General features: G+C 38.4%; 1 protein-coding gene across 3 annotated transcripts in view; it reads left to right on the plus strand.

Annotated features, from left to right (window-relative positions):
• Epg5 (ectopic P-granules 5 autophagy tethering factor) overlaps positions 1-21,978 on the plus strand; it is a 108,989-nt gene that overhangs the window by 13,951 nt on the left and 73,060 nt on the right. For all 3 annotated transcript variants that reach the window (XM_070029232.1, XM_070029233.1, XM_070029234.1), the window contains exons 2-11: positions 4,337-5,278; positions 7,107-7,350; positions 8,286-8,422; positions 9,343-9,450; positions 12,306-12,379; positions 14,534-14,639; positions 17,086-17,200; positions 17,535-17,685; positions 20,397-20,552; positions 21,345-21,502. In XM_070029232.1, coding sequence (XP_069885333.1) covers positions 4,337-5,278; positions 7,107-7,350; positions 8,286-8,422; positions 9,343-9,450; positions 12,306-12,379; positions 14,534-14,639; positions 17,086-17,200; positions 17,535-17,685; positions 20,397-20,552; positions 21,345-21,502 — 2,191 coding nt within the window. The remainder of the gene's footprint in view (positions 1-4,336; positions 5,279-7,106; positions 7,351-8,285; positions 8,423-9,342; positions 9,451-12,305; positions 12,380-14,533; positions 14,640-17,085; positions 17,201-17,534; positions 17,686-20,396; positions 20,553-21,344; positions 21,503-21,978) is intronic.

Consider the following 21,978-nt stretch of genomic DNA (forward strand, 5'->3'; position numbering starts at 1 on the left):
TGGTTCCACTTTTGAAACCCAGAGAAGGGTGTGACACCCATAGGGGAAATCAAAGTTTAAACAAAAGTATACATGTTCTCTAGGAGAAGGGTAGGAAGGTTAAAAACAATCTTCATTGTTACCTAACCAGCTTAAATTTGCAGTTATAATGGTTTTGATTATTCCCAGGAGGATTTAGCTTGTCAATTTTGGTAATAAAGGCAGCTAGATTTGGCTTGGAATTGTGTTGAATTATGAATTACATGGAATATCTTTGTATTTATTTAGGTCTTTTTTCCACTTCTAACAATGTTTCCTAATTTCGAGTTTTATATTTCTTTTGCTAATTTTATTCTTAAATGTTTCTTTTTTGTGCTATTGTACATGAAATTACTTTATTAATTTCATTTTCTGATCAGCTTGCTAAAATTTGGCCTCGGCACTATCTAGAGGTAGCAAGTTTCCTTGCTATAGTGATCATTTTGCCCTTCCATTTTTTTTCTTTGACCTCCCAATCTGAGAAACCTATATAGTATGATAAGGGTGCTGAATATCACACTTGACAAGTTGGGTCTATTTTTTTCATTTTCTTATTAACACTTGTGTAATGCTTTCCTGTTACTGTTGATTTTAGGCAACTTAAACTAATTTTTTAAAAAAGAATAAGCCTTAAATGGCTGGTCAAGATGTAATATTCAGTAGTTCACAATATGGAGCAAAGCAGTTTGGGATGGTTATACTGTGTCTTGAATCTTTTATCATTTGTGTTGGCAGTCATGATTATTTCAGGAGGCTGACCTCCTAACCAAAAAATATCTCACAGTTTTTTGTTGTTGTTGTTTTTGGTTGGTTATGGGGCCTGAATTCTGGGCCTGGGCACTGTCCCTCAGCTCTTCAGCTCAAGGCTAGTGCTCTACCACTTGAGCCATAGTGCTACTTCAGGCTTTTTCTGCCTATGTGGTGCTGAGGAATCGAACCCAGGGCCTCATGAGTGCAAGGCAAGTGCTCTACCATTGAGCCACCTTCCCAGCCCTACCTCACAGTTTTGATCATTAATTTGTCAACTTTTTTTTTCTTGAGCAAAGCAGAATAACCCAAAATTGCTGGCAGTGTAACACAAAATTTTATAGTAAAAAGGAAATATTTGAGTGATTTTAGTTTTTTAATCTGAATGTAACAACTTTAAATGTTAAGTCACTTTTCCTTCCTTATTTAGCTGGGCTGCTGTTAACCTAATTTGTATACTAATGCTTAAGATATTAAATAATTTTATTTGTAGGGGGCAGATTGTACTGGGTCTTGGACTCAGGGCTTTGGGCTTTAACTAGACCTTTTCTTCTCACAGCTTGTACTCTACTATGAATCACGTCTCTAGTTCTGGATTTTTGCTGATTAATTGGGAATAAGAATTTTGCATATATGTCTGCTTGGGCTAGCTCTGAACTTTCATCTTTAGATCTTAGCCTTCTGAGTATGGATTTGCCTGGCCCATTTCAGTTTTTAATTTTTTAGATGATTTTCCTGATGATGGTTTTTCTGTCATGTATTAGTTGAAGAAATTAATGGGTCTTGTAACATTTTCATACATATAATGTTCTTTCATATTTATCCCTCATTGGCCTTTTTTTTTTTTTTTTGTGCCAGTCCTAGGGTTTAATCTCAAGGTGTGGATGCTATTTCTGAGCTTTTTGCACAAAGCTAGCTCTTTTTTTTTTTTTAAGTTTACTGTCAAAGTGATTTATAGAGGGGTTATAGTTACATAACTAAGGTAATAAATACATTTCTTGTCAAACTTGTTACCCCTTCCCTCATTTTTCTTTTTCCTTTTTTTCTTTTTTTTTTTTTTGGTTGTGGGGCTTGAACTCTGGGCCTGAGCGCTGTCCCTCAGCTCTTCAGCTCAAGGCGAGCGCTTTACCACTTGAGCTACAGCGCCACTTCTGGTTTTCTAGTGGTTTATTGGAGATAAGAGTTTCATGGACTTTTCTGCCCTGGCTGGCTTTGAACTGCGATCCTCAGATGTCAGCCTCCTGAATAGCTAGGATTACAGGCGTGAGCCACCGGGGCCCAGCTCTTCCCTCATTTTTCTAAGGCTAGCTCTTTATCATTTGAGCTACAGCTCCACCCTTATTTTTGGGGAGGGGGAGGGTTCCAGTTGTGGGCCCTGAACTCTGGGCCTGGGCACTGTCCCTGAGCTCTTCAGCTCAAGGCTAGCTCTACCACTTGAGCTACAGCGCCATTTCCAGCTTTTTTCTTTTTGCTTATGTGGCACTGAGGAATCGAACTCAGGGCCTCATGCATGCAAGGCAAGCGCTCTACCACTGAGCCACCTTCCCAGCTCCCCCTTTTTTTAAAGGTTAATTGGAGATAAGAATCTCAGGGACTTTCCTGCCTGGGTTTGCTGTGAACTATGATCCTCAGATCTCAGCCTCCTGAGTAGCTAGGATTATAGGTGTGAGCCATTAGTACCAGCATACTGCCTTCTTTCATTCCATTTATCACAGTTAACTTTTATTTTTTTGAAATAGTTTTATGTAGGCCTGGTGAAAAGTTGGCAAATATAATTCAAATAGTCACTATATCTTGACCCAGCACCCTCTTACATTATCTTAGTAGCTATACATTCTGTGGCATAGAACATTTTTCAAAACCAAGAATTTAGTTACATTACTAATAACGACAATTTAGAATGTAGTTGAATTACAAAGGTTTTTCACCTAAGGTCTTTTTTCTGTTCCAGGATCCAATTCAGGGTCACTAATGCAGATTCCCATACCATGCTTTTTGAACTTCCAAAACTGTGAGCTTAATAAACTTTTTTTATTTTTTTATTTTTATTTTTAAATTTAATTTAATTTTATTTGTGAACATACTGTACAGAGGAGTTACAATTACGTGGGCAGGATAATGCGTACATTTCTTACCAAGCATTGCAGCCTCCTCCTTTGTTTACCCTTCACATCACTTCCCAGCCTCCCCCCTCCCCCCAATCCCAATCTTCTCCTCCCCCCCCCCCCCCCACCGACGTTGTAAAGCTCGTTTTGGAATGACAACTTGTACTTCTCATTGTTGCAACAGGTCCACCTGTATCCTTAAACAACTGGTTTTTCCCCATCTCCTCCACAAGTTATACTGACATCAAATATAGTGAAAGCAGGGGTTATACTGTGGGGGAGGGACATACAAAGCAACAAAGAGATAATCTTATGCGTTAGAAACACATGCATGAAAGAAAAAAACATTAAAATACACATCTAAGGGTTCATTTTCCTGACATCACATTATCTGACCTTTTCTGCTTGACTCATACAAATACTAGATATTACAAATAAGGGAAACCATGGGACCTATGTTTCTTTGGGCCTGGCTTACTTCACTTAATATAATTTTTTCCAAGTTTTTCCATTTCCTAACAAATGGGGCAATGTCATTCTTTCTGATGGAGGCATAGAATTCCATTGTGTATATATACCACATTTTCTTGATCCATTCATCTACTGAGGGGCATCTGGGTTGGTTCCATATCTTAGCTATGGTAAATAATGCTGCAATAAACATAGTTGTGCTGGTCTTTTTTTTTTTTTATTATTGGCTTTAGTTTCAATAAACGTATTTATAAGTACTAGTCAGAGGTATTTTATTACTGCAGTAGGAAATGGATTAATGTAACCATAGTGTTCTTATGTGATTTTTGTGATCTAACCCCTCCCCCCCATTTTTGGTGATGCTGGGGATTAAACCCAGGGTTTTACACATGCTCACATTTCTATCCCTAGCATCTTGTGGAGATTTTTCTTTTTTTCTCTTTCCTTCTTTGTTTACTAATTGGAATTTTTCTGTATGGAGGAGTTATTCTCATTTTATATATTTATTCATTCAGTTAATTATGTTTGTGTAGACTCATGGACTTTTATTATGTAGATTCTAATCTAAGGTTCTGATCTTGTTTTATAGTTGTTAGTTTTTTTGCTTGAGTTATTCCAGACATTTCTGAATGTTTATCAAGATGAAGCCAACCTTGTGGCAGCCTAAGGTAGTTGGATAGTGTTCTGTTTTACTTAACCTCTAACAGAATGGTCAATGATCCAGTGCAGACTTTCCTCTTCCATTTTGAATTATAGTTTGCTGCTTAGTGTAATGTCTTTTTTCCTTTTATGATTAGACTAATGGATCTCCAAGTTCAATACACTTAAAACTGGATGCATATTGAAAACATGTAGCGTTGCTTATAAATCTAAAATGAATTTAGATTCCATGAATTAAGTAATACTCATATTTTATGTATAATTTAAAACCAGCTCATGCTGAATGCATCAATTATTGTTATAGAGTTATTTTATCTTATAAATACTGTTTTTAGGAAAAGAAGAAATATGAAACTCTTCGGACAGAAGAGGCTGATGAAGTCCCCCTTCCACAAGCCAAAGAGCAGGAGATCTCGTCTTCAGCTTGTGAATTCAAAGGAGATCATCTGAAGGTGTTAACTGATTCCCAGCTCCATAGTGATGCTGGTGGACAGAATGAAAGTGAAATGTTTGATGTACCACTCACCTCCCTGACGATAGGTGAACAAGAGTCTCTGACATGTAATGCAGATCCCCTTAAAGAAAGGGAAGCAGTAGGAGTCTGTGTTGGGGATGATGTAAGCAAGCTGAAGGTTGATCATGGAGACAATGTTGGAACTAAAGTGGAACCCCTCAAGAACTTGACAAAAGTTGATGAAAACAAATTGGCACAATGTGGACCTTCCGAAAACACCCTGCAATCTGATTCTTTCTGCACACAAAGGGAAATGGAAAATTTACAAAACAGAGAAACTCATAATAGGAAAGAAGACAAACAAGCCGTAGATTGTTCTTTAGAGGTGCTTCAAAATGTTGGCTTGCAGAGTTTTTATGAAGGCAAAGAAGTTTGTCAGCTACCTAGAGTGAAGAAACTGTATCCCCAGTTGCCAACTGAAATTGCTGGAGAAGTACCAGCTTTGGTGGCAGTGAAACCTTTGCTTTATAGTGAACGACTCTACCCAGAACTCCCATCTCAACCAGAACTAGTACCATTTACTAAAGAGCAGCTAAAAATCTTGGAGCCTGGTTCATGGCTGGAGAATGTTGAGTCATATTTAGAAGAATTTGATAGTATGGCTCATCAGGACAGGCATGAATTTTATGAGTTGCTTTTGAACTACTCACGGTGTAGGAAGCAATTATTGCTGGCTGAAGCTGAGCTACTTACTCTGACATCTGACTGCCAAAATGCTAAAAGTCGACTGTGGCACTTTAAGGAGGAACAAATATCTGTGCAGGTATTTTGACTGGTGTTTGTAAAGCCCTCAAGAGTATGAGGAAGTTGCAGTGGAGTTGCTGTTCCAGTGATATTGTCCAGGATACCAATGTGCTTCTAACCCTGATACTGACCCTGGCTTTGCTCAGAGCACGGCAGTGTAGAGAATACAAGGTCAAGGTCAGGAATGTAAACTGTGGGAGTGAAGCAGGTCAGATATGACAGAGATAAATCAGTAGTGCATGCTTGGTCTAGAGGGGCCATCCGCTTTTAACTTCTAGTTGCTTTTTGCTTTATTTTGAGGTTGGAATGAGCCAGTAATACATTTAAGATTTCTCTTTCCAAAAAAAGCTAGAAGTCTGGATTTTTTTTCCTCCAAAAATTTCTTTATTGAGATTAAGTGATTACATAAATTTTACAGTACTGTGGTATAGGTATACTTAGCTAAAGTCACAAACACATTTTAATCTTCACAATGATCATCTTAATCTACAGAGCTTATGAACTCTATGAACTTTAACAATAAAACTTTCTTCCAAATTGGGTAATATGTACATTTCTTTCCTTTTGCTTAGTGTCAGCTATTCCCTCTTTCTCATTCTCTCCCTCCCATCACTGCCCTTGAGTTGCTTAGTTCACTTTCATCAGTGTCCAGCGCAGCTGATGGGTCCCTCTGCTGTATTATTTCATATATTTTCCTCTGATTCTGTGCCCTCCTCCTAGCTTCCCTCTGATGTGTACATGTATATACTATATATGAAGTAAAGAATATAGAGTCATCTAAAAACAATATGACAAATTAAGAAGTGGTCCTTTGTTTCCTTGTCTTTGGGAAGTCTGGATTTTTGTGTAAGGTACACACACACACACACACACACACACACACACACACACACACACACACACACACACACACACACACACACACACACACACACACACACACACACACACACACACACACACACACACACACACACACACACACACACACACACACACAGTATAAGAGAGAAAATTCATCTCATTGCCCATTAGTTTGAGACCTTGGGCATACATAATGTTATGACTATCAACCATGTATAGTAGTTTGAGAATGCCAAGGTTGAGTGGTGATATGGAAACAGGAAAGTCTTTAGATGTGACCATATGGATAAAAGAAGGACTTCCTTTGGTGCAGAACCACAAAGAATAATGAAGGCAGATCCAGAGATATTTTGTGGCACAGTAGAGTTGAGGAGATATAACACTGGCCTCAGTGTTAATAAAAAGAAGTAAGATCACCAATACAAATGTGTAAGCAACAAACTTGTTTTCTTGCATTTTCTCCATTTAGTTTTTGTTTCTGGGAGAGATAGCTTCCCTATTTTGAACTTGTAATGTATTCATGATTGGTATTATACTCTTTGGTACATGGTGGTATATTCACCAGTATTATTTTTTATACATTAGTATTACTCCTCACTATGATTATGAGCGCTTTGCAAATGGTACTAAAACTTCTGTATCTTATACCTGACCTGCTTCCTGATTGCCTCAAACATAAAGAGTAAGCTGGGCGCTGGTGGCTCATGCCTGTAAACCTATCTACGCAGGAGGCTGAGATTTGAGGATTGTGGCTCAAAGCCAGCCTGGACAGGAAAGTCCATGAGATTCTTATCTCCAATAAACCACCAGAAAAACCAAAAGTGTCACTGTGGCTCAAGTGGTAGAGTATTCACCTTGAGCTGAAGAGCTCAGGGACAGCGTCAGGCCCAGAGTTCAATTCCCACAACTGACAAAACAAAACAAAACAAAAAACTCATAAAGAGTGATTTGTTTACATATTTTACCCTTTTCTTCACTGGTAGGGTATTTGTGCAGATCAAGTGAAAGTTTCTGGCTATCATCGCTATCAGAGAGTAGAGATGAATGAAAATGCACTGGGTGACCTGAAGAAGCTATTTGATGTCAAATCTGAGCACCTCCACCAGACACTGGCTCTTCATTCTTACACTTCTGTGCTTTCGAGGTTACAAGTGGAATCTTACATCTACGCATTGCTTAATAGCTCAGCTGTTCTGAGATCTTTAGCAATTCATCAGCAAGGCCCAGGTGTGTAAATAACAGTCTCCCTCTTTCTTATGTTTTAAAATGGAAACAAGAAGTGAGGAGTATGGGCTAGTTGAGTTGGCTGGAAGTTAGTTGATTTAACTATTTGGCATATAATTTTTTGTTTTTTGCTTGCCTCAATGACCTTGGGAGCAGTGCTAGGACTTCCTTCCCGGTGGTTGTCATTCTTTGCTTCTCTAGGATGCCTTTCTCTATGTGCTTGTAACTAAGTGGCGTCCACATAAAATTTAATTCTAAAATTACATGTTTTAATACTCTGTTTCTTGTGCTTTATAGTGTTGCTTGACCAGTTTGTTGGTCTGTTTTTTGTTGTTGGGCTGGTCCTGGGACTGGTCCTTAATTAAGGCCTAGGGACTTTCTTTGAGCTTTTTGCTCAGGGCTTAGTGCTCTACCCCTTGAGCTGTTTCTGGCTTTTTTGGTAGTTAAGTGGGTGGACTTTCTTGCCCTGGCTGGCTTCAAACTGCAATCCTCAGATCTCAGCCTCTTGAGTAGCTAGGATGACAAGGGTGAGCCACCAGAGCCTGGCTAGAAATTTAAATAGTTTTGAAGGGTGGTGCTTGGGATTGAAATAATTCTTTGTACTTACTAAGCAAGTACATTACTTTTTTTTTTGTTGTTGTTGTTTTTTGTTGGTCATGGGGCTTGAACTCTAGGCCTGGGTGCTGTCCCTGTGCTCTTCAGCTCAAGGCGAGCGCTCTACCACTTGAGCCACAGTGCCACTTCCAACAAGTGCATTACTATTGAGCTGCAACTTCAGCTCCATAATAAAAAAATATCTTGATAGAATTTTTTGTCTTTGGGTTTTTATTTGAACTAAGTGTTTTTAATATTTTCAGTTGTTTTAAGTGAATACATTAACAGATTTCCCTAAAGCCTCATTTATGTGGGAATCATTTAATCCTTCCTTTAATTTATAGCTTCTAAAGTGACCGAAAGCATTCCCTCTGATTTGTGTCAGCTGAAGGAGTGCATTAGTGTCTTGTTCATGTTCACCAGGAGAGTGAATGAAGACACTCAGTTTCAAGATGATATTCTTCTCTGGCTGAAGAAATTGGTAAGAGACAGATAGATACATAGTCTTTCTTCTAATGCCTAAAAATCTCATTTTTTTAAAAGTCTTCATCAGTTGATAAATTTTCCTTGATCATGATATATGGTAATAAGATTTATTCTTCTACATGATTAAACACAAGGTGCTTTTCTCTCTTATTTCAAAAGATCTCTGGTTTTCAGCTTAGAAGACATGGAAATAAAAGGGGAAAAGCTTTTTTTGGAAAAATTTAAGAACAATGTTATATGTGTTACAGAGGAAGTAGATTATTTATTTATTGGCTTTATTTACCAGTGGGTAAATAGATTCTTAGATTCATCTTAGAGGAGTTCTTTCTTCCCTTTGGTGTTTTGATGCAGGTTATTATTTTGTAGCTCAGACTAGCCCTGAACTTGCTATGTAACTAAGCTAGTAATGAACTTATAAACCTCCTGCCTCTGCCTCTGAGTACTTGGATTGCACGAGTTTTTATCATGGCTGGCAAAAAAAAAGTTCACCTGAGAAATTAATTAGGTTGGTTGGTTGGTTTTTGAAATTCTTGGGATAGGATTTGGGTCTTTATACATGGTAGGCAAGTATTCTACCATTGAGCTATATTCATAACCTGTAGAGTTCTTAAATATACAATGATAAGTATATTTGGATTTTAGAAACTATTACCAACTAAGATAGCATGAAATTACTTGATTTAACATCTGTTCACATGTAGTCAGGAATATTAAAGATTTGTCTTTGTGATGCTTTTGTTACAGTGTTTATGATAGAAACTCACAAGTAGTAAATCTCACCTAATAGTATATCTTATGTCAGGTTACTTTAGAACGATTACAAGTACTTAAATATCAGATAAATGGTCTGTCGAGATTGCTATATAAATTAGTTTTCTTTTTAATTAGTGAAACCATTAATCCTTTATTGTATAGGTATCAGTATTACAAAGAGTTGGCTGTCCTGGAGATCACTTCTTCCTCCTAAATCATATTCTTCGGTGCCCAGCAGGTGTTAGTAAGTGGGCTGTTCCTTTCATCCAGGTAAGATGTATGGTCTTTTGATTCTGGGTGGTAGAGTAGGGGTTTTAGTAGACATTTTTCCTGAACAAACTGCTAAAAAAAAAAAAGCTACCTATAAATATTGGTCTTTCGTTCTTTCTTTCTTTCTTTCTTTCTTTCTTTCTTTCTTTCTTTCTTTCTTTCTTTCTTTCTTTCTTTCTTTCTTTTTTTTGGTTGGTCATGGGGCTTTAACTCTGGGCTTGGGTGCTGTCCCTCAATTCTTCAACTCAAAGCTGGCTCTCTACCATTTGAGCCATAGCACCACTTCTGGTTTTCTGGTGGTTAATTGGAGATAAGAGTCTCAAGGACTTTCCTGCCTGGGCTGGCTTTGAACCACGATCCTCAGATCTCAGCCCCTTGAGTAGGATTACAGGCATGAGCCACTGGTGCCTGGCTAAAATTTTTTAAAATAGATCCAATATATATTTGTAGGCAGTATTCTTGATACGATAGTAAAATTATTTCAGAATTGCAGAAGTTCAGTTATCTGGATTGGTAAGTTCAGTAATAATTCCTTAAAAGTTCTTTGTAGAAATCCTCGTCAGGATGATTTTTTTCCTATAGGTCTCTACACACTTCCTAAATTAATGAGCTTATCCTAAAATTGGTACAGATAAAACGGAAGCCACCAGCATACTTGTATAGATCTTATGCCTATGTGGTCGACTCACATGTATTGAGAATTTGACCATGTGTGCTTTATAGTTTATCCTCTTTGCTGCTTGCCTGTGGGCCATTTTATTATTCAGAGTAACTGCTCATGTGGCAGGAGCTAATGAATAGCTCTGATCTCTTATATCTCCTTTACATGAGGTGGTTTTTTTTGTCAGTCATGGGTCTTGAACTCTGGGCCTGGGTGCTGTCCCTGAGCTCTTCAGCTCAAGGCAAGTGCTCTACCACTTGAGCTACAGCGCCACTTCTGGTTTTCTGGTGGTTAATTGGAGAGAAGAGTCTCATGGACATTCCTCCCTGGGCTGGCTTTGAACTGCGATCCTCAGATTTCAGCCTCCTGGATAGCTAAGATTATAAGTGTGAACCACTTGCACCTGGCTTCATGAGTATTTCTGATGGCAAGAAGCCTGAATCTTTTTAAAGAGAAGGAAGTTTTTTTGTTTTGTTTTGTTTTTTCAATTTTCTTTCTCTATGAATTAAAGTAGCAGTATTGTCCTTCATCCTATATTGTGTCAGGTGATGGAGTAAACTGCGCAGGTACCTCTGCTGTTTGAGTAATCTGAGGCATTACTTGCAGGTAACCTGAACTGTGTCTCATGCTTATGGATTAGGTGCCAGTTTCAGCTTTGTTCTCTTTTTTTTTTTTATTTTTTTAAAAAAATTATATTTTATTGTGACCATACTGTACAGAGGGGTTACAATTACATGGGCAAGATAATGAGTACATCTCTTATCAAGCATTGCAGCCTCCTCCTTTGTTTACCCTTCACATCCCTTCCCAGCCTTCCCCCGCTCCCCGACTCAATCCTTCCTCCCCCCCCCCCACACCAAAGTTGTAAAGTTTGTTTTCGACATGACAACTTGTACTTCTCATTGTTGTAACAAGTCCACAGTTATCCTTAAACGACTTGTTTTTCCCCTTCTCCTCCACAAATTGTACCGACATCAAATATAGTGAAAGCAGGGGTTATACTGTGGGGGAGGGACATACAAAGCAACAAAGAAATAATCTTATAAATGCATTAGACAAATGCATGAAAGAAAAAAAACATTTAAATACATATCTAAGGGTTCATTTTCCTAACATCACATTATCTGACCTTTTCTGCTTGACTCATACATATCAGCTTTGTTCTCTTAATAGCAACTTTATTTTTGGATTGCTTGTGAAACATTATGGACACTTGAGCTCGTTTTCTTTTTTTTATTTTAATTTTTTATTGTTATAAAGGTGATGTTAAGTGTGTTATAGTTTCATAAGTCTGGTAATGAGTGCATTTCTTTTTTTTTTTAGTTTTTATTTTATTTTTTGGGTCCGGTCGTGGGGCCTGAACTCTGGGCCTGGGTGCTGTCCCTCAGCTCTTCAGCTCAAGGCTAGCGCTCTACCACTTGAGCCACAGCGCCACTTCCGGCTTTTTTCTTTTTGCTTATGTGGTGCTGAGGAATCGAACCCAGGGCCTCAGGCATGCAAGGCGAGTGCTCTACCACTGAGCCACCTTCCCAGCCCATGAGTGCATTTCTTTTGAGACAATGTCACCCTGTCCTTCATTCTCTCCCAACTTTTCCCTTCCATTTCCACCCACAAGTTGTATATTCATTTTCAACATAGGGTCTAGTGAGTATCATTGCTGCATTTGTTCACTTTTTGTCCCTCCATTTCAGTTCCCCCTTGCCCTCCCAAAGGTAGATAAATGAACAAACAAGATGAAAAGAAAGCAAAAATAACAAAATAAAAAACCTATTGTTGTCATTTGCTGCAGTACATTTCAGTAAATCTTATTTTATATGACCAGAGGCATGTAGGCATTGTGCCTTTGTGTTCCTTCCCTAAGCATATCCATTCTTGTCTCACTGTGTGTGAATGCCTAGATGAGTTGGTTTTCTTTTTTATTTCTATTTTTGTCAGTTGTGGTTCTTGAACTCTGGGCCTGGGCACTGTCCCTCAGCTCAAAGCTAGTACTCTACCACTTTGAGCCATAGTGCCACTTCCAGTTTTCTGGTGGTTAATTGGAGATAAGTGTCTCATGGACTTTTCTGCCCTGGCTGGCTTTGAACCGCGGTCCTCAGATCTCAGCCTCCTGAGTAGCTAGAATTATAGGCATGAGCTGCCAGTGCCTGATGATGAGTTGGTTTTCTATGGTATGCTTTATCTTTTCTAATTTCAGATCAGAGTGTTGAATAACCCATCAGGAGTCTTTCATTTTATGCAGTCCCTTGCCCTGTTGATGTCTCCTGTCAAGTAAGTGTGAAAGAACTTTGTGAAATAGAAATGTCAGTGCCTTTTTTTATTTTATTTTATTTTATTTTATTTTTGGTCCGGTTGTGGGGCCTGAACTCTGGGCCTGAGTACTGTCCCTCAGCTCTTCAGCTCAAGGCTAGTGTTCTACCACTTGAGCCACAGCGCCACTTCTGGCTTTTTTCTTTTTGCTTATGTGGTGCTGAGGAATCGAACCCAGGGCCTCAGGCATGCAAGGCAAGCGCTCTACCACTGAGCCAACTTCCCAGCCCCGTCAGTGCCTTTTTTTGTCAAAGGACTGGCTTCTTTAACTGCTCCAATCTGAAGAACTGCCCAAATCCGAAGAACAGTTGGTAAGAGAAGTATCAGACCTTATGGAATTGTAACCCCTGTGTACAGCTACTTAACAATAACAATAAATGCAAGAAAAAAAATGTGTCAGGCATTCTAGATATTAACGTGGCAGATTTTCTTTTGGCTGATAACTTTGTCACAAAGGAATTCTTTTAGCCATTTAACTTTTTTGAATCCTTTTTAGTGGGTTTGTCACTCTTGTATCTGTCATTATGCTTGGTGCCACAGACAAAACAAATGATCTGTTCCTTAGAAGAAGAGATTTAGTACCATGGAAATAGAGGGAAGGGAAGATTTAAGTGCTAAATTGTGAAGCTATGGTTCTTGCAATACATTTAGAAAGAGTCAAGTGGAGTAGTCAGAGAGGGTACCACAATGGATAAGTTGGCTTTCAAGAGTGGTTTGGATTTTACGGGAAGGAAAGGACTAGAGAGGCCTGCAAGAGGAGAACAGTGTGAACAAAGGCCCAGTGCAGTCTGGGGTGGCTGTGCAGAGGACAGGCGGATCAGCTTGGTTGGGGTGAAGGTGAATGTAGAGATGGTAACAAAGGTAAATAGCTAGAGTGGGTTGGAGGATAGATGGTTTTGAAATTAAGGCTGAGGACCTAGATTTTATATGGTCTGGCTTTTATAGCATTGGAAGATACTTGAACAGTAAAAATTATATTTCAGGAAGAATAAGGAGATCGAAAAAGAGTATGAATTTGGATTTTAGCTTAGTCAGATAGTCACAAATGTCTGGCTTTCTTGGCTCTGGAACCCAAACCACCATCAAGATGGCACATCCTCAGGGTGAAAGCAGGGTCTATGTGTAGGTGACTGTGAGATGTGTTAATACCTCATATTTCAAGTCCTAGAAGGTGTCTGCATCATTGGAGTAATAGTGGACAGAAGAGGGAAACCTAAAGGTCATCTTGCTGGGAAAGGATTCAGTAGCTGCTTAAATAAAGCATGTGGGAAAGGAGTGGTGAAAAGTAACTCTAAACTTGAGAGTCTTAGTGACAGAGAAGGTGTTGGCAGTGCTCTTAGAAAAGACAGAAAGGAGGGCTGTTCTGTATGGAGGAAAATTTGATATTCCTCATGCGTACAGGTAATTGCATGCAAGTAATACATACCTGTGGACACTTGGAGCTAAGTATTGCAATTTGTTCAGTTGAAAGGATAGTAGTAGAGCTACAGAGCTCTAGGTCATGGGAGAAAGTTTCTAGTTAAAGACAATAATGTATATCTTTTCAGAGAGACCTGAGGACTGGGTTGTAGTCTAAGAGAAAAGACTATCATGGTTAACTTGCTTGTTAGATTCAGTTAATGGCTTGGGAAAGCCTGGCTGGCAGGAGTCTCCCAACTTCCTTCCCTTACTGCTTACACACAGGAGTGATGTAATGATTTGACTCAGATGATTTTTCTTTTATATATACTTTTTGGTTCTAAACAAGGCTCTGCAGCACTCATAGATTGCTCTTTCGTGTTCAGTGAGACACGTTCCCTAAAAGATGTCTCCTCTCCTGGAAGCCTGGTTTGAGGGAAGTCTCCACAGTAGTGCACAATTATGGTTCCAAACTGTGCCTGGGAGCTGAACTAGTCTTAACTGCTTTGCTACTTAGTATTACCATGGTTGTGGTCTATCTACCCAAATTAGTTGAGGTTTTAGTATTCTTGAACTTCAGCCAATTATTTCTTGTTTAGGAATTTAAACTACTGGAAGGTTAGGTTGATTTCTCACTCCTTTTTTACAGTGCATAGGTGATTTACAATGGTACTCATGTGAGGCTTTCTGTGTTTATATGATTCTGCCATCCTTTAGAAATCGGGCAGAGTTTATGTGTCACATGAAGCCCAGTGAGTGGAAGCCATCCTCATCGGGGCCTGCGTCTGGGACTTGGACACTAGTGGATGAGGGAGGAGAAGAGGTAACTCATCATGTCTGCATTGTTCACTAATCATTTATTAACTGTTCTTATGTGCCAGGTATAATTCTAAGCACTTTTTTCATATTCTGTCATTTAATTCTCCCACCAGCCTCATGCGATAAGTACTGTATGATCATATTTTAGAGATGGGGAAACTGAAGTACAGTGGGGTGTAAAAACTTATTTCTAGTATTTTTTTTTCTTCTGGTAAATTTCCTACATTTAATCCCTGAGACAGATAACGTATGAGGTCCCTATACTGGTGCCTTGTCCTTGGTCCTTGGTTAGTACCTAATAAATGTTGAGTTGAAGAGCTTAAGGACTTGGACCTGGTGGTACATACCTCTAATTCTAGCATGTAAGAGGTGAAGTCAGGAGGATCATGTGTTCCAGACCAGCCTCTGGAGTCTTAGCAAGACTCTGTCTCAAAAAGAAAAAGAACTTCGTAGAAAATTAGGAGTTTTGTTAAATTAGAAAATGTAATATTCTGAATTATTCACATTAGTCATTTGTCAGTACTGTGTCTGTGTAAGAGTCATTTGGATAACTTAAAAACCTTGTCTAGGCCTAACACCAACGTCCAGATGCTTAAAAACTTGCATGATGATTTTAGTGTTCATCCAGTCTAGAACTATTAGTCCTTTTTCCCCCTCCAACTGATTTTAATTGTTATTATAAAGATAATGTACAGAGCAGTTACAGTTATGTAAATCAGGGAATGAGTACATTTCTTTTTGGATTGTGTCACTCTTTCCATCCCTGTAGAACTATTGGTCTTAAGTAGCGTTTCTGAGGCTCTTGTTTGGTAGCTATTTTGGACACAATATTAACTCATTTTACATTTCTATAATGAAAGCTAGCTTTATAAAGGAAAGAGCTTTAATTAGCACACCATGTTAGGGGGCTGAAAGCCCAAACAGCATGGCACAGGCTTAAGCAAGGGCCCCATGATGAATAGTAAGTCCATGTGGGAAGCAGTCCACATGGGATTATATTTCAAAACAGAATGCCAGAAAATTGAAAGAGGCCAGACCTATTTTTTCATAGTAGATATTCTTGTGAGATCTACTAAAGGGTCCAAGAGAATTTCCTTAATTTTTTCCAAGGGAAGCACCTCCCCTATTGAAAGTTCCATTCCATCGCCTAATCCTGCTAGTCTGTAGATCAAGCTTCTAACACATGCATCACAGTTGCAAACTACATCTCAACCATAGAAGACATATCAGGGAATCAAAATGAATGGCTCTTACTAAGAAGAGTGGATATATATTATTTGCAGGAAAATAAACTGGAAACAGTCATGCTGAGCAAGATAAGCCAAGCTCAAAAGCCAAATACCGCATTTTCACTTTTATGTGGAATCTAGACCTAAACATGATGATGATTGATGATGATGATGATGATGATGATGATGATGATGATAATGATGATGGGACATAATTGCAAAATAAGGACTGTGCTGGCTGGGCAGTTGAGAGATCCACAGGAGGCGAGACAGGGAAAGGAAAGAACACTTGGGGGTTCTTGAAGAATATTACATTGTGTGTGTGTGTGTGTGTGTGTGTGTGTGTGTGTGTGTGTGTGTGTGTGTGTGTGTGTGTGTGTGTGTGTGTGTGTGTGTGTGTGTGTGTGTGTGTGTGTGTGTGTGTGTGTGTGTGTGTAGAATAATGAAACACAGTAAATGCTATTAAAAAAAGTAGAGGGATGAATTTGTTCAAAATGTGCAATGAAATTCTCTGGTACTATTAATATGTGTTAATTAAAAAGTTAAGAAAATGGATTGATGAAATTAAGAATGAATTGCATTACTCCTTGTTGAAGCTAAGACAGTATATTCCATTTTCCAATATATTCTATATTCCATTTTGCATCCTTTTTAATGTAGTATATCTCAGCTTGGTTTCTAAGGTCACTTTAGGGCTTCATATCAAGCAAGGAGACACCAAAGACATTCCCCTACATACATGGGCTTTGTGTGTGATCACTGTTAGGTTTGTTCTGCTACATCAGCACTAGTTGACAGCCAAACTTAAGGCATCTGTAGTAAATGGTAATTACTTCCTCAGAAGTCTGTTGAGCACTGCAGTTGACTTTGATTTTAGAGGAAGAGAATTGTGCCTTCTATACATGGTTCTTTAGCTGTCATCAGAGCACTGAGCCGTTAGGTAAGGTCCCTAATCAAAAGGATCTTTTTTCCTATCTTCCTTGGGATGGAAATTTAATAAGAGCTGTTTCAGACTTGAAGACTGGCCATTACTCAGATACATATAAAATTATGTTTGCAATTTTAGAGGATTTACTGGCTAAGGAACTGAAGCTAAAAAGTTTTGAGAACTTTTGAGGATTTTATGTCTTTCATTGAGTCTTGGGATAATTTAGCAGTAGTAACTAGACCATAGTTGATCGATCCAGTCAGCTGACATGACTTGACACTCTTTTACCTTAGGATGAAGACCCTGAGACCAGTTGGATTCTCCTGAATGAAGATGACTTGGTCATCCTTTTGTCACAGTTTCCATTTCATGAACTCTTTCAACATCTTCTTGGGTTTAAAGGAAAAGGTAGATTGATTTCTTTTGTCATAAATCAAGTATAGTAGTGGCAAGCTCTACATAGGAAACATCACATTTGCCTTTTGGGTGGAATCCTGATTTAGATTTTCCTGAACCTTCCTATTCTAGACTTTCTTTTTTTGTGCTGGCCATTTCCTACCTAGTACTTAACTGTGGGAAGGCTAAGTAGCTTCCCATTTCATGTTAATATAAGGGCCAGAGTAATGAGATTGTTAATTACTTACATCCTTGCTTTGTTTTCCACTAATGTATTTATACCTGTAGCCTTCACTGTCTTTTCATAGCAATTAAAATTTTTTCCTTTTATCTGATTGACTTCTAGGTGATTATTTTCCTGAAACAACAAGACCTCAAGAGATGATGAAAATTTTTGCTTTTGCCAACTCATTAGTGGAACTTCTGGCTGTGGGATTAGAAACCTTTAACAGAGCCCGTTATAGGCAGTTTGTAAAGAGGATTGGTTTCATGATCAGGTAACACTGCTATTGGTACATTGATCTGCCTAATTTTATTTTTTATTTATTTGTTTATTTATTTTGTCGGTCGTGGGGCTTGAACTCTGGGCCTGGGCGCTGTCCCTCAGCTCTTCAGCTCAAAGCGAGCACTCTACCACTTGAGCTACAGCGCCACTTCCGGTTTTTGTGGTAGTTTATTGGAGATAGGAGTCTCACGGTCTCTCCTGCCCGGGCTGGCTTTGAACTGCGATCCTCAGATCTCAGCCTCCTGAGTAGCTAGGATTACAGGCGTGAGCCACCAGCGCCCGGCCTGCCTAATTTTATTGTGTTCAGACAGATTCTGGATAAATGGCATGATGGATGTTTTATATATCAGGTCTTACTTCTCATAAAAGTGAGTTTTTTTCTTTTATTTAACAAGTGGGAATTTTGTAAATGGTTCCAGTCTAAATATTTTATTAATGATTCCAAATTTAATCTCATTTATTAGATGGTTGATCTTGCAGTCCTGATCTTCCAACTTCTACTGGGTTAAATTTGGGCTGAGACAAGGGTCAAGAGCAATGCAGGCTCTTTCTGCTTCCTTTATTCTCTCTTCTTGTCACTCTTTTAGTTTTGCTTTCAAATTGCCATTGAGCTGTGGGAAGTTGACAATAACTCCTTAATATCATTCTTTGTTTTTGTTCTCATCCTGTGTTTAAAATTTCAGAGTTTTAAATCAGTGGTGATTTTTCTTTGAATGGGAAAGCATTATTGAGTATCTAAGTGAAAAGTGAATTAATAGTCTTATTAAGTGTCCTAAATTTTGATATGTACTGCTTTAAAAAAATAATTTTTTATCTTCTTTTTGCGTCGTGTCTTTACTGGATTATTCTCTATACTCTCAAAATAAGTTATTATTTCCTAACCTCTTTCCTCAAGTACAGCCATAGAAACCACAAAAACTCTAAAACTACAAAAATTTCCCCATTACCACACTTGTTTTAAAAAAGTTGATTTTAGTTTATTTACTTTAGATATGTTTCTATAGTTTTATTTATTTATTTTTTAATTTATTTTTTAAATTAATTTTTATTTTTTTTTATTGTGAAAATACTGTACAGAGGGGTTACAATTACATGGGCAAGATAATGAGTACATTTCTTATCAAGCATTGTAGCCTCCTCCTTTGTTTCCCCTTCCTATCCCTTCCCATCTTCTCCCCGCTCCCCCACCCAATCCTCCCGCTACCCTCCCCTCCCCCGCTCACACGCACCAAAGTTGTAAAGTTCATTTTTGGACATAACGACTTGTACATCACATTGTTGCAATGGGTCCACCTGTATCCCTATTTAAATGATTTGTTTTTCCCCTTCCCCTCCACAGATTATACCAACATCAATGTTTCTATAGTTTTAAAATTGTATTTTTATTACCTTTAAGAAGTTGTATGAGGGCTGGGAAGGTGGCTCAGTGGTAGAGTGCTTGCCTTGCATGCATGAGGCCCTGGGTTCCATTCCTCAGCACCACATAAGCAGATAAAACAGAAGTGGAGCTGTAGCTCAAGTGGTAGAGTGCTAGCCTTGAGCTGAAGACCTGAGGGACAGCGCCTAGGCTCAGAATTCAGGCCCCATGACTGACAAAAAAATAAAATAAAATTAAAAATTTTTATTAAAAAAAAAGAAGTTGTATGAAAGTGTTGCCATTCAAAATGTTTCTATAGTTTTTTTTTTTTTTTTTTTTTTGCCAGTCTTCAGGCTTGAACGCAAGGCCTGGGCACTGCCCCTCAGCTTCTTTTGCTTAAGGCTAGTGCTCTAGCACTTGAGCCACACAGCGCCACTTCCAGCTTTTTCTGTGTATGTGGCACTGAGGAATTGAACCCAGGGCTTCATGCATGCGAGGCAAGCACTCTACCACTGAGCCACATTCCCAGTCCATTTCTGTAGTTTTGTAAAGCCAGGAAAACTTATTACAGAGGCTGAGGGTCCCTTCTAAGGTTTACAGTAAGTCTTGGTTGAGGGCAAGGAAAGGGAGATTGTGGGAGGAAGGATGGCTGGTAACTTGGAGAATAATTTTTTGAAAGCTAAGAGCCTGTCTACTTTTTATTAGCAGAAGTCAACATAGACATTTGTTTTCTTAAGCTGCTTAATTAATAAGGCCATGAATAAAATTAGTCCTTCAGCACATGTATGATGTACACCATGCTTACTATGTGCCAGGACTGGGCTTTTTTATCTTAGTCTAAAGGCGTTGTTATTATTTACTCTTTAAATTACCTGTGTAAATGCTTATGTGTATTACTATTATAGTATATTATAATTATTTTACTTTTCTTTGCATCCATCATAGATTTTTCTTATACATTCCAATTGCAGCATAATTTTCCATATATTTCTTTAAGCACAATTTTGCATATTCCTCATCAGCGAAGTCTCCCCTACTCCCAACTATCCTTCTTACTTCTGTCTACCCTTCCATCTTCAGACCTCTTTATATTTCCCCTTCTGCTCTTATTTTTCTCATTGTCAGTGATAACTTCATGACAGATTACTTGGTTTTGTTGTCTATTTGCCTTCCACTAAGTATTAGCTTCAGGAGAGTAAGTTTTCATTTTCCTCCTCACATTACCTTCAGAACCCAGAAGATAATAGTAACTATAGATTTGAGTGCATTAATACTTAAAATGTAATATAAACTTGCTGATACTGAATGAGAGTAGTTGGAAAGTGTTATGTTGTCTTTGTGTTCAGGATGACCCTTGGTTATGTGAGTGACCACTGGGCACAATTTGTGAGCCATAATAGAGGTTCGGAATTGGTCCTGCAGCCCTACTCCATGGAGAAACTGCAGATTGAATTTGATGAGCTGTTTTTGCGAGCTGTCCTACATGTGCTGAAAGCCAAAAGGTAAGAAATAAGAGGATAATTGATGAGAATTTCCTTGAAGGAAGGAGGAAAGCTCAGAGTGAAAACCATTGTCTAATGTAGATGTATACAGTAATGTCTTTGTGTATTTTATCTATTTCTTATCTTGGGAGCATTCTGGGCCTTAGTTTTCGTATCTGTAGTGTATCCTGCCTTGGTAGAAATTATTTCTTTTTCAAATTTCTTTTCTGCCTTAAAATATTTCTGATGTTTCAGTTTTGCCATCTCTGAACTTACAGGGAAACTTAGTACTTGGTACAAATAATTTCATGGTTTCATGATAAAGTTGTCTTACTAAAAGGGTTTGAAGTATAGGATCTCTATGTCTTGGCTGTATAAATTCTGTCTTGTGATTATTCTGTCTGTGCTGCTAGAATATTATATATATAAATGGTAAAGGCAGAGGCATGCTTTTGTAACTTTACTGTGTCCATATTCTAAATTTGAAAGAAGAACCCCAAATCTGAGATAATTCTTGTCTCAAGCATTTTGGGAAGTGATACTGTGTATATCATATATATGTATATATAAAATGTAACGTATGTGTATATATGACTAATGTGTATATATGAAATGACAATTAGGGGAGTACCTGACATAGACTAAATATTCACTAGTGTTTGTTGTTGTGATTGAAGCATGTTAGAGGAGTTGTAGCAATGTGCTTAGGAATTTTTATGTGAGAACTGTTTCTACTAAGGAAGTAGAAACAAACCTAGTGCTGAAAGCTGATTTAATATATCAAATTATCCCTTTTCTTTTTAAAATGTGAAGACTTGGCATTTGGCTGTTTATGTCTGAAATGCCCTTTGGGACACTGTCAGTCCAGATGCTCTGGAAGCTATTCTTTCTCATGCATCAGGTGGAGAATGAGAACCTGCAGCAGCTATGCTCTGCCCTCCACCCAGCAGAGTGTAAGAGGCAGCTCCAAGGTAAGACCTTTATTGGTTAGACCTTTGTTGTTCACTGCCTTCATGCACCTCTCTGCCATGGACTTATTCCTTCTGCTTGTAGAAGGATTAAGAGAATGTTTTTCTTTGGACAGTGATTTATAAACACACTAGTCTTACTCTTAAGAATCATTTATTTGTTGGGGCTGGGAAGGTGGCTCAGTGGTAGAGCACTTGCCTTGCATGCATGAGGCCCTGGGTTCGATTCTTCAGCACCACATAAGCAAAAGAAAAAAGCCGGAAGTGGTGCTGTGGCTCAAGTGGTAGAGCACTAGCCTTCAGCTGAAGAGCTGAGGGACAGCGCCCAGGCCCAGAGTTCAGGCCCCATGACGGGACCCAAAAAAAAAACAACAAAAGAATCATTTATTTGCATGTGTAAAATTATTCTAGTCAGGTTATCATATTATCTGGAAATTTGTTAAGGTTTTGTGGCTAGTTCTACTATTATTTAATTTTTA

This window comes from Dipodomys merriami, unplaced genomic scaffold, assembly GCF_024711535.1.
Source record: "Dipodomys merriami isolate MVZ:Mamm:240054 unplaced genomic scaffold, mDipMer1.0.p SCAF_2, whole genome shotgun sequence".
In the NCBI taxonomy this organism is placed as follows: domain Eukaryota; kingdom Metazoa; phylum Chordata; class Mammalia; order Rodentia; family Heteromyidae; genus Dipodomys; species Dipodomys merriami.